We start from the raw sequence: 15346 nt of genomic DNA on the forward strand, positions 1-15346 counted from the left end.
CGGTCATCTGGGGGAGTGAACCAGTGGATGGAAGACTCTCTCTCTGCCTCTGCCATCCTCCACTGCCTTCCCAGGCCACAGCAGAGAGCTGGACTGGAAGAGGAGCAGCCGGGACTAGAATCAGCACCCATATGGGATGCCGGCGCCGCAGGGGGAGGATTAACCAAGTGAGCCACGGTGCCAGCCTCACAACTGTACTTTTAAAATATGTAGTTTTAGACACAAAACCACAGATATGTACTTTCTGCCTCTAAATTTCAAAAAATATCCTTCCAGAAAAATGTTTAATACTTACCGCATAGGGCAAACCAATGTAACTGTGTGAATGATGTGAGCTGCTGGTATATAGCTGGTGGGGATAACTGTTGGATTTCTCGACTACCACAGGGCTAGCTTCTACGGATTCTGGTCTGGGGAGAAAAAAGTTGCATTACAGAGAATTCCATTCATTTTCTTTTAATCAATTTTAAAAAGACAAATACTTTTTTTTTAAAGATTTATTTACTTGGAAGTCAGAGTTACAGAGAAAGAGAGCAAGAAAGAGAGAGAGAGAGAATCGACCTTCCATTTGCTGGTTCACTCCCCAATTGGCTGCAATGGCCAGAGCTGTGCCGATCTGAGCCAGGAGCCTCTTTTGAGTCTTCCATGTGGGTGCAGGGGCCCAAGGACTTGGGCCATCTTCTACTGCTGTCCCAGACCATAGCAGAAAGTTGACTTGGAAGTGGAGCAGCTGGGACTTGAACCAGCGCCCATATGGAATGCCAGCACTGCAGGCGGCGGCTTTACCTGCTACACCACAGTGCTGGCCCAAAATAGACAAATACTTATACTAAAGTACTGGCTATCCAAACACAATACCTATTTAGTAAGGATCCTGGGAATTTAAATTTAAAAGTTAGACTTTTTTTTTTTTAAAGATTAGGAAACTGTGAGATATCAGGAGGAGCCAAATCCAGACTGTAAGGTGAATGTCTCATGATTTTCTATCAAAACTCACAAAACTGTGCTGGTTGGATGAGTGAATGAGCAAAAGTACTGTCAAGGCAGAGACTCTGGTGAAACTTTCCCACTAACACTTTGGCTCACTTTCTCAAAACACTCCTAATAAGCCCTGCAAAAAACAAGCAAGCAAAATGTCTCAAGCATCTCAGAAAACTGCTGCCATGACCTTTTGCTCTTGACTGACTGGTCACTTTTGCTTTGAGTGGACCACTTCTACTTCCAGGTCATCGTCGTTTTGATTGTGCTTTGTCTTCAGGATTGTACTAGTTTCATCTCCTGTTACAGTTCTTGGAAGAAATGCTTCAGCATCTCGATCCCACTTGTGTAACATTTCCACTGAAAGCTGTGTTCTTACCTGAAGCAGATCTGGCTGCAACATTTTTGGCAACCATGATTAGAAAGTTTGTTCCAATTTAATTTTTCAGTCAGAACTGTGTAAGCTGACCCAGTTGAGATGTCTTAGTGTTTGCTATTGTTTCTTTTTTTTTCCTTTTTCTTTATTTATTTGACAGGCAGAGTTACAGACAGTGAGAGAGAGAGAGACAGAGAGAAAAGGCTATTGTTTCTTGTGTTCATAGCTGGTCCTCTTTAATTGGAACAAACAAGATGAATTTTTTTACTAGTAAACTGATGTGGATGATCTGCCACTACAGGCTCCATCTTTAGTATCAACTCATCCCTTTTTAAAATGAGTTAACCACTGCTCAACTGCCCATTTCTTTGGGCATGGTTCCCATAAAAGTTTTGTAAAGCATCAATGATTTCATCATTCTTCCATGCAAGTGTCACTATAAATGTGATGTTTGTTCTTGATTTGGCTCCTTTGGACTTTTTGTTTACTAATCTTTAAAAAAATTTTTTAAAAGGTACTAATTTTTTGCTTCAGTTAATAATGTGAAAAAGATTGCAGTGACATGGTTAAATTTCCAGGAACTTCAGTTCTTTACTGATGGGACTAAATGGCTGGTATCATCACTTGTAAGTGTCTTGAACGTGATAAAGTTTATGTTATGAAATAAAGTTTATAGTTTTCACTTATTTCCTTTATTTCCAGTTTTCCATGAGCCTTCTGAAGTCCTCAAAAAGTTAATGAAAAACACATTATTAAGGGGGCAGGCATTTGGCACCATGGTTAAGATGCCTCTTGGGACCTGTGCATCCCATATGAGAGTGCCTGGGTTTGATTCCTGCTTCTGCTTCTGATTCCAACCTTCTAATGTGCACCCTGGGAGGCAGCAGGTGATGTCTCAAGTAGTTGGGTCCCTATCACGTAGATGAGAGATCCAGATTGAGTTCCAGGCTTCCAAATTTGGACTAGTCCCAGCTATTCTAGGCATTTGGGGAGTGAACCAACACAAAAGAGATCTCTGTCTCTTTCTGCCATTTAAATAAATAAAATGAATGCTTTCTAAAAAGTAGCAAAAATATATATGTTATAAAAAACTATGAGTACATTTCAAAAATTTTTTGCACTAAAATAACTATCACTTTATTATATTTTCCATAAACTTTTTTTTTTTTTTTTTTTTTGACAGGCAGAGTGGACAGTGAGAGAGAGAGAGACAGAGAGAGAAAGGTCTTCCTTTGCCGTTGGTTCACCCTCCAATGGCCGCCGCTGCAGCCGGCGCACCGCGCTGATCCTGGCAGGAGCCAGGAGCCAGGTGCTTTTCCTGGTCTCCCATGGGGTGCAGGGCCCAAGCACCTGGGCCATCCTCCACTGCACTCCCTGGCCATAGCAGAGAGCTGGCCTGGAAGAGGGGCAACCGGGACAGAATCCGGCGCCCCAACCGGGACTAGAACCCGGTGTGCCGGCGCCGCAAGGTGGAGGATTAGCCTATTGAGCCACGGCGCCGGCTTCCCATAAACTTTTTGAAACACCCTTGTATAATCTCATTCTAAGCACTAGGGATACAGATATAAATGAAGATATAGTTCCAGCCCTCAAGAAGCTCAGTCTGGTGATGCAGGAGAGAGACATAACATAGAAAGTTATACTTTCACTCTGCCTTCCAAATAAATAAAAAAATCTTTTTAAAACATGATTAGTATAGTACTGACTATATTGAGTTTGAACTACTTGTGACACATCTATGATAAGAGATCTAACAATGCAGAGGGGGCTGTTTTCTGTGAAGCTTATGAGACAGAAATAGATCAAAGATTATTTCGAAGTCATAAGCATGTGAAAACAGTGAAAGCTACAGAAGCAGATGAAATCTCTGGAGCAGTTCACAAAGTACAGGCCCCTAGAAAATACAAATATTTAAGAAACAGAAGAAATACTTTAAAAATAGATTAAATCATAAACAAGAAAACCAGATGGAAAAGGGTTTTATAGGTCTTCAAAATGTTAAACACAATTTCACTCCTAGGTATACACACAGTTTGACTTACACTGGTTCAACATACAGTTTTTTGACTACGATGGTAGGAAAGTGATATACATTAAACACTTCAAATTTTGGTATTTTCTTGGGCTAGGGATATACAGTATCAATTGTGATCCTAGTGAGTGGAAGTGAGTCAACCGATGTGGTCATGAAGGTAAATAACTGCAACTATGTAGTGCATTTTTGACTTAACAAAATATTTTCATTTTAAGATGGGTTTATTAGGATATAATCCCATCGTAAGTTGAGGAGCATCTGCATACCCAAAAGAAATGAAAATGGGGATTCAAACAGATACTTCTACACCATTGTTTCTAGCAGCATTTAACAGCCAAACGGTAGAAAGTTAAATATCCATCAACAGATGAGTATACAAGCAAAACACGGTACATCAATACCATAGAATATATTTCAACCATGAAACAGAATGAAATTCTGACACATGCCACACATGGATTAAACTTGGAAAGACTGCAGTGCAATAAACCAAACATAAAATATTATTTTATGATTCTATTTATGTGGTTAACACTGTAGATGTTATCTATATTTCTACCACAATATATATGTATATAAAATAAGGGCTGCTGCTGAAATACATAGGTTAAGCCATCACTCGAAATGCTGGCATCCCATATCAGGGTACTGGTTCAAGGTTTGGGGGCTGGTGTTGTGATGTAGCAAATTGAGCTCCTGCCTGCAATGCTGGCAGTTCCATCTAGGCACTAGTTCAAGTCCTGGTTGTTCCACTTCTGATCCAGCTCCCTGCTGCTGCAACTGAGAGGGCAGCAGAAAATAGCTGAAGTACTTGGGCCCCTGCACCTACATGGAGACCTAGATAGAGCTCCTGGCTCCTGGCTCCTGGCTTTGGCCTGGCTCAGCCCTGGCCCTTGTGGCCATCTGAGGAGTGAACCAGCAAATGGAAGATATCTTTCTTTCTCCTCGTTTGTGTCTGCCTCTCTGTAACTCTGCCTTTCAAATAAATAAATAAATCTCTAAAACAAACAAACAAAATCAGCTTCTGGCTGCTCTATTTCTGAGCCAGCTTCCTGCAAATGTGCCTGAGAAGGCAGCATACTCCTGCCACCCATGTGTGAAACCAGGATGGAGTTTCTGATACCAAGCATCAGCCTGGCCCTGACCAGGAGGCTGCAGTCATCTAGGGAGTGAACCAGCACATGGAAGATATCTGTTTCCATGTGTCTCTCTACTTCTTTTTTATTCTTCCCTTCAAAGAAATAAATAAATCTTAACAGAAAAAAAAAAAAAGATTATTCTCACTAAAGCCAAAGGTAGACAGCCAAATTAGCAAATCCTGCTGTTAGTATTAGGCAACATAAGGCCAAGAAAATATGCATTATCTTTAAAATGACAGGATATGGTCAAACTAAAAGTCAAATTGTATGTGGACAAATTAGTAAATTTGTAGAAAAATGCAAGGATTCATGCATTTTAAATAACACCTAAGGCAGTACAGGAGTGAGAGGTATAGCTAAAACTGACATAGTCAAGATTTAATCTAAATGGGTGACCCAGATCCTACCTCTGACCCCTTTAAGTGATCCTTGGGGCCTGAAGAAGCTCAATGCTTTTGCTAAGCCTTGACAAGCAAAGCAGGCAGAACAAACAGTAAGTTTGGGCTGGCTTGCATGTGGCCCCAGGAGAGTATCAGGGTTTGGCTTCCTTTCCTCTAGAGGTATTAGATACTGAAAGTAGCATTGCCCTAGCCTACAGCTGGTGGTGGTACATCTGCAGAGGACATATTATGGACTCTGCATTCAATGATGTCATGAAACTACTGGCTGGTAGAGGATTAGCTGCAAGTCCTGCTTGGGGTAAAACAGAAGCAATGGAACAGGAACTGTTCAGGGAAATAGTCTTTCCTGCTCCAAACTGATGTTTGGATACTGCCCTAGGAGATATTTTAGTTCAACCTCCAGTTTTACAGATCAGAAGATAAATGATCTATGTGTCAGAAACTCTAGACCTAAGCCCTGATTCTACCACTAAAGTCACCAGGAATCTTTGGAACATGCCACATAAACACCCTCGGTCTCAGTTTCTGCATTTGTAAAGTGAACTCTAAATTCTATATCATATGGTGTTATAATAGCAAAGAATATACTAAAGTCTGGGTCACTTAAACTGGACAAGCACATGTCTTACTGAACTGCACTGTCGCCATGATTCCTGTGAAATTTACCAGCATGCTATTTATGCTTGTTAGTGATTAATGAAGTAAAAAGTTTGTATTACAAAATGGTACTAGGTCTTACTGTAATTCTGACAATCTGAATTTCTAACACTTTAACTTTCATTACTTCACCAACTGTACAAATATGGAAAACATTTTTGGTAATCCAAAACATATTTTTTATAAATATTTCCATTCTTAATAATGGAAACAGGAGGCATTAGGCACACCTGTTAAAATGCTATCTGGGACACCTGCATACCAAACTGGAATCCCAGCTGCACTTCTGATCCAGCTTCCTACTAAAATGGACACTGGGAGGCAGCAGGTTATTGCTTAAGTACTTAGATCCCTGCCATCCACATGGGAGACCTGGAGGGAGTTCCTGGTTCCAGTCTGGCCCAGACCAGGCTGTTGTAGGTATTTGGGAAGTAAACTAGCAGAAGGAAGCCCTCTGTCTCTGACTCTCTGCTTTTCAAATAAAAAATATTTAGAAAGATTAACAAGATCAATCCTTTAAATTTTTTTGTTGTTTTAAATATTTATTTGAAAGTCAGAGTTACAGAGAGAGAGAGATCTTGATTCTTTGGGTCACTCTCCAAATGGCCACCCATGGCTGGGGTGGGGCCAGGGTCAAAGATAGGCACCAGGAGCTTCTTCCAGATCACCCACGGGGTGCAGAGACCCAAGCACTTGGGCCATCCTCCACTGCTTTCCCAGGCACATTAGCAAGAAGCTAGACTGAAGGGTCAGCACTGTGAAGTACTAGGTTAAGCATTTGCCCTATGGCTCTGGCATGCCATGTGGTCATCATTTTGAGTCCTGCCTGCTCCACTTCTGATCCAGCTCCCTGCTGATAGCCTGGGAAAGCAGTAAAATATGATCCAGAAGAACCTCCTGGCTCCTGGCTTCGGACTGTTCCTGCTCTGGCTGTTGCTGCCATTTGGGGAGTGAACCAGAGGATGGAAGACCGCTCTCTGTCTCTCCCTCTCTCTTGTTTGTAATTCTGCCTCTCAAGTAAATAAACAAATCTTAAAAAAAATAAAAAAATAAAAAAAAAGCTGGACTCAAACGAGCGCCCATATGGGATGCTGGTGTCACAAGTGGTGGCTTAACTGGGTATGCCAAAACGCCAGCCACTAAAATTTTTTTTAAAAACAAACTAATGAAGATAGGCTATTTTCAAAGATATTATGGTTCTAAAGTCAAAAACTTCAAAGGAAGAACAACTGCCATTTTGTTTATAGTAATCTACTTTATGTTGCTACATTTTTGGGGAACAACTTTAGAAATTCAAAATCTTATTTGGGGGCTGGCGCTGTGGCGTAGCAGGTAAAGCTACCGCCTGCAGTGCCAGCATTCCATATGGGCACCGGTTCAAGTCCCGTCTGCTCCACTTCCGATCCAGCTCTCTGCTATGGCCTGGGAAAGTATTAGAAGATGGCCCAAACCCCTGGGCCCCTGCACCCCCATGGGAAGACCCAGAGAAAGCTCCTGGCTCCTGATAGGTGCAGCTCCAGCCATTGTGGCCAATTGGGGAATGAACCAGCAGATGGAAGACCTCTCTCCCTCTCCCTCTCTCTCTTTCTCTCTCTGTGTAACTCTTTCAAAGTAAATAAATTAAATAAATCTTTAAAAAATCTTATTTGTTTATATCAAATGTCCTTATTCTTTAAAAAGCCATAATAATTACTTTCCAAGCCACATTATATATTCTTAGTACAAACATTCAAGTTAGGTGAGCTGAAGATCCAAAAAAAGAAAAATGTCAATCATGAAATTAGGAGAGGCATTTAGGGGTTGGTGTTGTGGAACAGCAGGTAAAGCTGCCATCTGTGATGCCAGCATCCCATATGGGCACCAGTTCAAGTTCTGGCTGCTCTATTTCCATCCAGCCCTCTGCTAACGCACCTGGAAAAGCAGCGGAAGATGGACCAAGTGCGTGGGCCCTTGCACCCAGCACATGAAGTCCTGGATGAGGCTCCTCATTCCTGGTTTCAGCCTGGCTCAGTCCTAGCTGTTGTGCCCATTTGAGGAGTCAATCAGCAGATGGAAAATCTTTGTCTCTCCCTCAAACTGTGCCTTTCAAATAAATAAAAAATAAATCTTAAAAAAAAAAAAAAAGAGGCATTGCCGGCACCGAGGCTCACTAGGCTAATCCTCCGCCTTGCGGCGCCGGCACACCGGGTTCTAGTCCTGGTCAGGGCGCCGGATTCTGTCCCGGTTGCCCCTCTTCCAGGCCAGCTCTCTGCTGTGGCCAGGGAGTACAGTGGAGGATGGCCCAAGTGCTTGGGCCCTGCACCCCATGGGAGACCAGGAGAAGCACCTGGCCCCTGCCATCAGATCAGTGCAGTGCGCCGGCTGCAGCGCGCCGGCTGCAGCGCACCAGCCGCAGCGGCCATTGGAGGGTGAACCAATGGCAAAGGAAGACCTTTCTCTCTGTCTCTCTCTCACTGTCCACTCTGCCTGTCAAAAAAAAAAAAAAAAAAAAAAAAGAAAGAAAAAAAAGAGGCATTTAGAGAAAATGCACAATTTGGGAAAACCATCTTCAGAAATTCAACTTTAATGATTTTCTTCTTGGTAATCAAAAATTCAATTTCTTTCTACAGAAATCCTCAAAATATAGGTGGGTTTGGATGAGAAGTTCACATCAGTGTTTTTGGTGAAACTTAGAATTTTCCCTCACAAAGCTAAAAATTTCAATAACAACACTGTGTATCAATAACTACAAATGAACAGGCTATACTAATTGTTATACTAAAGAGTATAATAATTCTCCATTAATTCTCAATATGCTTCCTGAGATTTATGATGAAAACTTGTCTATTTCTGTTACCCATTTAAATCTGTTAGTCTTTAAACATATAACAGCTAACAGCAGATTCAAGAAATCAAAAAATGAAAAACTGATTTGGTGTAAAAATTGTCCTTATGTTATTGTATGTGGCATTTTATTTCATTTAATTCATTTATTAATAAAACCTGCCTCTTCTATGTAGCAAAATCCACCTGGAGTCAAACAAGTCTTGCTCAACTATAACTCTATTTTTTATGAATTAAAATGTATTAATCTCCTTGACTAGCATTTGTTTTGTAAAATGGGAAAATTATCTCCTTTCTATTTTACTGGGGTACTTAAGAGATATTATATATACCTTGCTTAAATTGGGGAGTTATGTAATTGATAGTATATTAAAGACAGTTGCACGGATATAGCAAGCTCTGTATGTAGTACCGCAAGAAAAAAAAAACTTAGAGGAAAAAGCTTGTTAATAATAATTAGGAAATATATGAAGAACATTCTACAACAGTTCTAAATGCTAGTAAAACTTTAAAATCTGTTTGAATATTAAAACAAAATCACATTTAAATGAAAACACTTCTAAATTAGAAAAAGCAAACCAACACTCACTTTAAGAGTAGCATAAAATATTACTGCCTTGATAATGAATTAAATGTAAAGAAACCATAGGCCAAAAAAAAGTAAACACCAAAGACAAAAGCTACTTTAATACATAAAACAGTCTAGCATCTTCAATTATACAAATTCAAACTAACAATACTCAAACACCAAAAAATTAATTAATTCTATCAGCAGGTGGCTCTACTGACACTGAATATCAAATCCTACAGCAAAATATAAGAGGTGAAAATGTATTGAGTCTCAAAAATCTGCAGTGAAAAAAGTGTCAAATCAATATCAATCCAAACTTCCTTTTTTAAAAGAAGATTAATGAAGTCTAGAATAATTAAGAGGCTTGGTTTAAGAGCTTACAAGCATGTTAATGGCAAACAAAACTGAAAGAACCTCTCTCTTTAGTACGTTGTGAACAAATATTCAGCACTTACTGTGCTGCCAGATACAGTGGTAAGAATTCTCCTCCAATTTCACTTCTAATTTACATGTCATATTTACTAATTTGTCCACTCAAATATGAACATAATACAATGAAGTTCAATAAAATTATTCCTAATGGTACTGCAAAATATTTGCAAGCAATAAAAATTAAAAGGAATACAATATTGGCAATCACAGTTCCAGTGCCAGAGAACAGTAACAGCTTTTTTTTCTTAAAGTCTAGGAAAGAAAAAAAATTTTTTAAAGATTTATTTGAAAGGCAGAATGAGAAAGAGACAGAGATTGATCTTCCATCTGCTGAGTGACTCCCCAAATGCCTGCATCATCCAGGGCTAAGCCAAGCTGAAAGCAGAAGCCAGCAATTCCATTCTGGTCTCTCACGTGGGTGCAAGGACTCAAGTACTCCTGCCATCATCTGCCAACTTCCCAAGTGCATTAGCAGGAAGCTAGATCTGAGGAAGTAGCCAGGACATGAACCAACACTCTGAAATACGATGGCGGTATCCCAAGTGGCAGCTTAAGCCACTGTGCCACAATGCCCACTCCAAGGAAAGAAGAATTTTAACATGTCCCATTTGTACTTCTACTTTCAAACTCCATAGAGTTTCCCATCCTTTCTCTCCTTTATGTAACCATTTATGATTCAGATGGTTGGAATACCAGAAGTCAAATGAAGAGGTTAAAAAGGGGATAGAAGTTCTATGATAACAAAAACATGTAACTCTAATGAATGGCTAAACTTTGGCTCAATTTTTCTATCTATGTAGTGATAATGAAGTCTAGGTTCTTTCAGTTTTCCAATTTCTTATCCTTGAACAAGAATCTAAAAGTATCTTTGTATAGTCATTTATTATACTGACTTTACTACTGCTAAAACTTAAGCTACTAACTACTAACATGAACCATTCATCAAATGAAGTATTTAAGTTACACAAATCATTCTAAGTAGTAATATTACTAAAGATGCTGTAACAGAAAAGGCCTAAAATTGACACAACATTATTAGATTCTGCCTTTGCCACTTACTTGCTTTGTGACTTCAGTTTCCTAAACCTGTAAGTGATTTGTTATGGTCATACTTTAACAACCAGCCTGTTCTTTTCTCTTCTGAGTTCCTAACACCTCGTTATCTTGACTAGAGCTGCTCTAGTTAATCCAGTAAACACTAGTCACACATGCTGACAAGTATCTGAAATGTGGCTAGATCGAACTGAAAAGTGCTAGAAGCATAAAACAAATACAAGCTGTAAAGACTTAGTGTGGAAAAAAAAAATCTCATTAATGTTTTTATACTGCTTACATGTGGAAATATAAGTTGTTAATAAAATAAATAATATGGATTGCACCTTTTCTTAAGCCTTCTTAAAGTGGCGATTAGAAGATTAAAAATTACACATGTAACTAAATTATATTTCTATTTGATGGCTATGGTCTAGAGTTCTGACTTCCCAACTGATTATAATTTCCTTAAAAATAGACATAAAATTTTTTGCCCTTACTTTCATAACACTAGCCTTTAGTAAAACATTTTCCACTCAGTTGATTTTTAAAATTAATTAATTATTTCCTTATTTGAAAGGCACAAAGAGAGAAACAGGAGAGAGATAGAGATCTCCCATCTGCTGGTTCCCGAATGCCCACAAAGGCAGGGGCATGACAAAGTCAAAGCCAGGGACACAAGTCAGGTCTCCCACAAAGGTGGCTGGGACCAGATTACATGAGCTATCACCTGCTGCCTCCATCAGCAGCAATAGGAAGTAGAGAACTCAAAGGCAGGCCCTTTGTAGCATATGTTCTTTTTTTTTTTGCACAGGCAGAGTTAGTGAGAGAGAGAGACAGAGACAGAAAGGTCTTCCTTTGCCGTTGGTTCACCCTCCAATGGCCGCCGTGGCCGGTGCACTGCACTGATATGAAGACAGGAGCCAGGTGCTTATCCTGGTCTCCCATGGGGTACAGGGCCCAAGCACTTGGGCCATCCTCCACTGCACTCCCAGGCCACAGCAGAGAGCTGGCCTGGAAGAGGGGCAACAGGGACAGAATCCGGCACCCTGACCGGGACTAGAACCCGGGGTGCCGACGCCGCAGGCGGAGATTAGCCCATTGAGCCATGGTACCGGCCCATATGGTCATTCTAAGTGGTATCTTAACTGCTAGACCAAATGCCTGCCCCAGTTAATGATTATAATAATGACACAAAATGTTCTTCCTCTTGAATTGCTAGTCCTATCCTACAAAATTATACCATAAATGAGAATTCTATAAAAAGAAAAAAAAAGAGAATGCTATTTTCTTTTTAAGAATTATTTTTTTAATTTTTTTAAAGAGTTACAGCAAGAGGTAGCGCCAGAGCCAGAGCCAGAGCGAGAGAGAGATCTTTCATTCCACTAGTTCACTCCCCAAATGGCCACAATGGCTGGAGCTAAGCTGATACAAAGCCAGGAGCCAGGAGCTTCTTCCAGGTATCCTACGCAAGTGCAGGGGCCCACGGACTTGGGCTATCTTCTACTGCTTTCCCAGGCCACAGCAGAGAGCTGGATGGGAAAAGGAGCAGCCGGGACTTGAACCGGTACCCATGTGGGATGCCAGTGCTGCAGGCTGAGGCTTTAACCTGCGCCAACCACAGCGCCAACCCTAAGAATTCTGCTTCTAATATTAGCCTAAATTTATAGCCATGCACCTAAAAAAAAAAAAAAAAACTTTAGTTGGCACTTTCTAGTTTTAAAATAAAGGTGGCTTGGTCACCTGATTATTTTAGTTATGATTATTTTGTTACTCAGTTTTTTAAAAAAATTAATTATATGGGGCTGGCACTGTGGCCAGTGATGTAATGATGTAATAGGTAAAGCCTCCACCCATGGCACTGGCATCGCATATAGGTGCTTGTTCGTGTCCCAGCTGCTCCTCTTCCAATCTAGCTCTCTGCTCATCGCCAGGGAAAGCAGAGGAAGATGGCCCAAGTGCTTGGGTACCTGTACCCATGTGGGAGAATTTTTTAAATTTTCTAAACAGGATGTGGATGTCTCAAGCAGTAGTTAGCTTATCCCACTACATCAGAATGTGTATCATTGTTAATGCCAATAATTAACAAATGGAAAAAATAATAAGAAAAAGATACAGTATTTTGGCTCAAAAGCTATTTATAACAGTAATTTTAGTAGGTAATGCTGATGGCCCCAATAGTTGCATTCCTGCTACCCACATGGGAGACCTAGATTGAGCTCCCACTGTTACAGGCATTTAGGGAGTGAAAGCAGATGGGAGGTCTCTGTTTCTCAAAACAAAAAATGAAAGCAAACAGTAATCTTAGCTGCAGGAATTTTTGCCTTTAAACTTCCAACGTTTTAGCCAAGAGTCCAAAAAGACAAAAAAAGTATATAAATGCAAATAAACTGCTTGGTTGTACCAAAATAATTGTACAAAATATTTTGCCTTTCCTTTTTCAAAAAAAAAAAAAAAAAAAAGACATTGGTATACTTACTCTGAACCTGCAGCCATTTCCAAGTATGACGTTTCTGCTGTATCAACCCCCAATGGGATCACTATGCTCATGACGTTCGCCTCTGATAAATTCGATTACTATGGAGTCCTATGCATTGGTATCCAAAACACTGGGGCATGCCAGCCACAGTGCTCATTGCAAACATCTAAGTGCATCCACAAACCCTGTTTAAAAAAGAAAAAACAAGGAGGGGGGAACAAAACAGTTAAGAGCCATCTACATATTTCTAGCAACAGCCACACTCTAACAGTAAGTAAAATAGATGAAGAACGTCATCTTTATTAAAAGCTCAATGTAAATTAGGAATTTGCCCAGGGTATCTCTGTTTCATTTATTTTTCTGGAATTAAGTTGTGTAATCATGATCAAAAGAAAGATTTTTCAATCATAATCTCCTTTAGGGAATGAATTTAGGATACCTTAAAAATGATTATGAAGGCATACTACTTACTGAAGAACCAGCAAATATTATTCATTTTAAAGGAAAAAATGGAATTTCTTAACAGTACTAGCATCCAAAAATAAGTCTTCTTTGATTCAGTGAGTGACCTAACTATTTACTAACAAAAAATGAGTACTTAACAGTGGATTAAGTACCATACTATGTCTTTTAAATGAACAGTCTATTTAATTCCCACAATTCTGAGGTAGGTAGGTATATCCACTTTACTACTGAGGAACAAGAAAACCAAAACAGGCTAAATAACATAATCAAGGTTGCTCAGTTTAGAGATGAAACCAGGATTTGAACAAATTCTACTCTACTGTTTATGTATATATACAAGGAAAACTATTTTATTTGTAATAAAATCCACTGTTTTACAATGGGTGTCATTTTCTATAAGTAAATCTGTTTATTGAACAGGTTCTCTATTTCTTAAATATGAACTAATGCAACTAGTTAGTAGAGAAAACTAATAAACTTGACATGCTTTTTAAAAGAAATTTATAACAGTAACTAAAAGATATTCACCTTCGCCATCAATTTTTCTAATCTAAATTCACTATAAAACACTTGCTACACATATTGTTTATAAAATACCTACTCAAAGTCTTTTCAAAAATAGTAATTTGCAGGAAGGGCATTTGGCCTAGCAGTTAGGATGCCCATGTCCCACAGCACATTGGCTTGATTCATTGTCCAGTTGTGTCTCCTTAAACCAGCTTACTGTTAATGTAGAGCCTGGGAAGCAGCAATAACAGCTCAAGTGATTGGGTTCCTGCCACCCACATGATAGACCTGTGGGCATTTGGGGGGGTGGACTCATGGATGGAAGTTCTGTCTCCAATTAAACAAAACAACACAACACAGATATAAACCTTTTAAAAAAGAAAGAAAAAAATGATGTACTATAGCTTAGGAACATATGTATATATGGATAATCCTATAAACTGGGAAACAGCAATAGTTAATATTGTTCCTGCCCCTCTAATGTTATACCTGATACTGAAGAGCAGAGTTTCTTCAGACAATAGTTCTTGTATTTACCTTTAGTTTCCACAGTTAAGGTTGAGAATCCCTACTCAGTTTATTTCTCATTTCACAGATGGTACAGATTGTGAGTTCATGTTTTATGATGGAAAATTACAAAATGGGGGAAGAAGGTGTTAACAGTGGCTTGAATTCATCAAGAAAACTAGCCTTTAATTTTAAACCATGTGTAACTAAAGGACGGCCACTAGATTACAAGTTATTTTAATATAAAAATATGTAATACTAGGTATTCATACCTAAAATTACAAACATTAATTTTGGAGCTTCTCTATGCATCAGACTCCACGCACTCTTCCATTTTTGAACAATTTTAATTTCCGATTTTCAGGTTAGGGACCCTCAGCTGGTAAAGTCTACAAGAATATTCCAAAATTCTAAAAATTCCAAAACCTGGGGCCAGCACTGTGGTGCAGTGGGTTAAGCTGCTGCCTGAGACACCAGCATCCCATATCAAAGTGCCTTCTGAGTTCTGGTCGCTCTGCTTCCAATCCAGCTTCTTGCTAATGCATCCAGGAAAGCAACAGAAGATGGCCCAACTACTTGGGCCCCTACCACCCACATGGGAGACCAGGATGAAGTTCTAGGCTCCTGCTTCTTTCTCCCTGCCCCCCACCCAAATAAACAAATAAATCTGAAACAAACAAACAAATAAAAGAAAACACCTCAAAACTAAAAACATTTCTGGTCCAAGCATTTCAGGTAAGGGACACTCACTTGTAGTGCTTATTTCATCACAATGTGTGGACACAAAAACTCTCTCTAGTCCTCATATAAAGAGACTCTTCTAAAAGCTTTTGAAAATAATTATGGTTCTCTACTTGTCACCTTTTTATAGTTTGCGCCACAAATTAGCATTCCCCTACAAAGATAATTAAAGCAGAGTGAGTAGAAGGAAAAGTTGCCCAACC

General features: G+C 39.5%; 1 protein-coding gene across 11 annotated transcripts in view; it reads right to left on the minus strand.

The window, feature by feature from the left end:
* The window catches only part of KMT2E (lysine methyltransferase 2E (inactive)), an 84393-nt gene that overhangs the window by 45954 nt on the left and 23093 nt on the right, over positions 1-15346 (minus strand). For 8 of the 11 annotated variants that reach the window (XR_016230980.1, XM_070071170.2, XM_017342740.4 and 5 more), the window contains 2 exons: positions 12924-13108; positions 296-410 (listed from right to left, as the gene is read on the minus strand). Coding sequence is in view for 6 of the 11 variants with exons in the window: in XM_070071170.2 (XP_069927271.2) it covers positions 296-410; positions 12924-12994 (186 nt within the window). In the remaining 5 variants the exon portion in view is untranslated. Of the gene's footprint in view, positions 1-295; positions 411-12923; positions 13109-15152; positions 15298-15346 lie in introns of all 11 variants that reach the window. The other 3 variants (XM_089328481.1, XM_070071167.2, XM_070071172.2) reach the window with 1 other exon arrangement.

The sequence above is a fragment of the Oryctolagus cuniculus genome, chromosome 3 (assembly GCF_051225735.1).
Source record: "Oryctolagus cuniculus isolate XC-2025 breed Fujian yellow rabbit chromosome 3, ASM5122573v1, whole genome shotgun sequence".
Taxonomy (NCBI): domain Eukaryota; kingdom Metazoa; phylum Chordata; class Mammalia; order Lagomorpha; family Leporidae; genus Oryctolagus; species Oryctolagus cuniculus.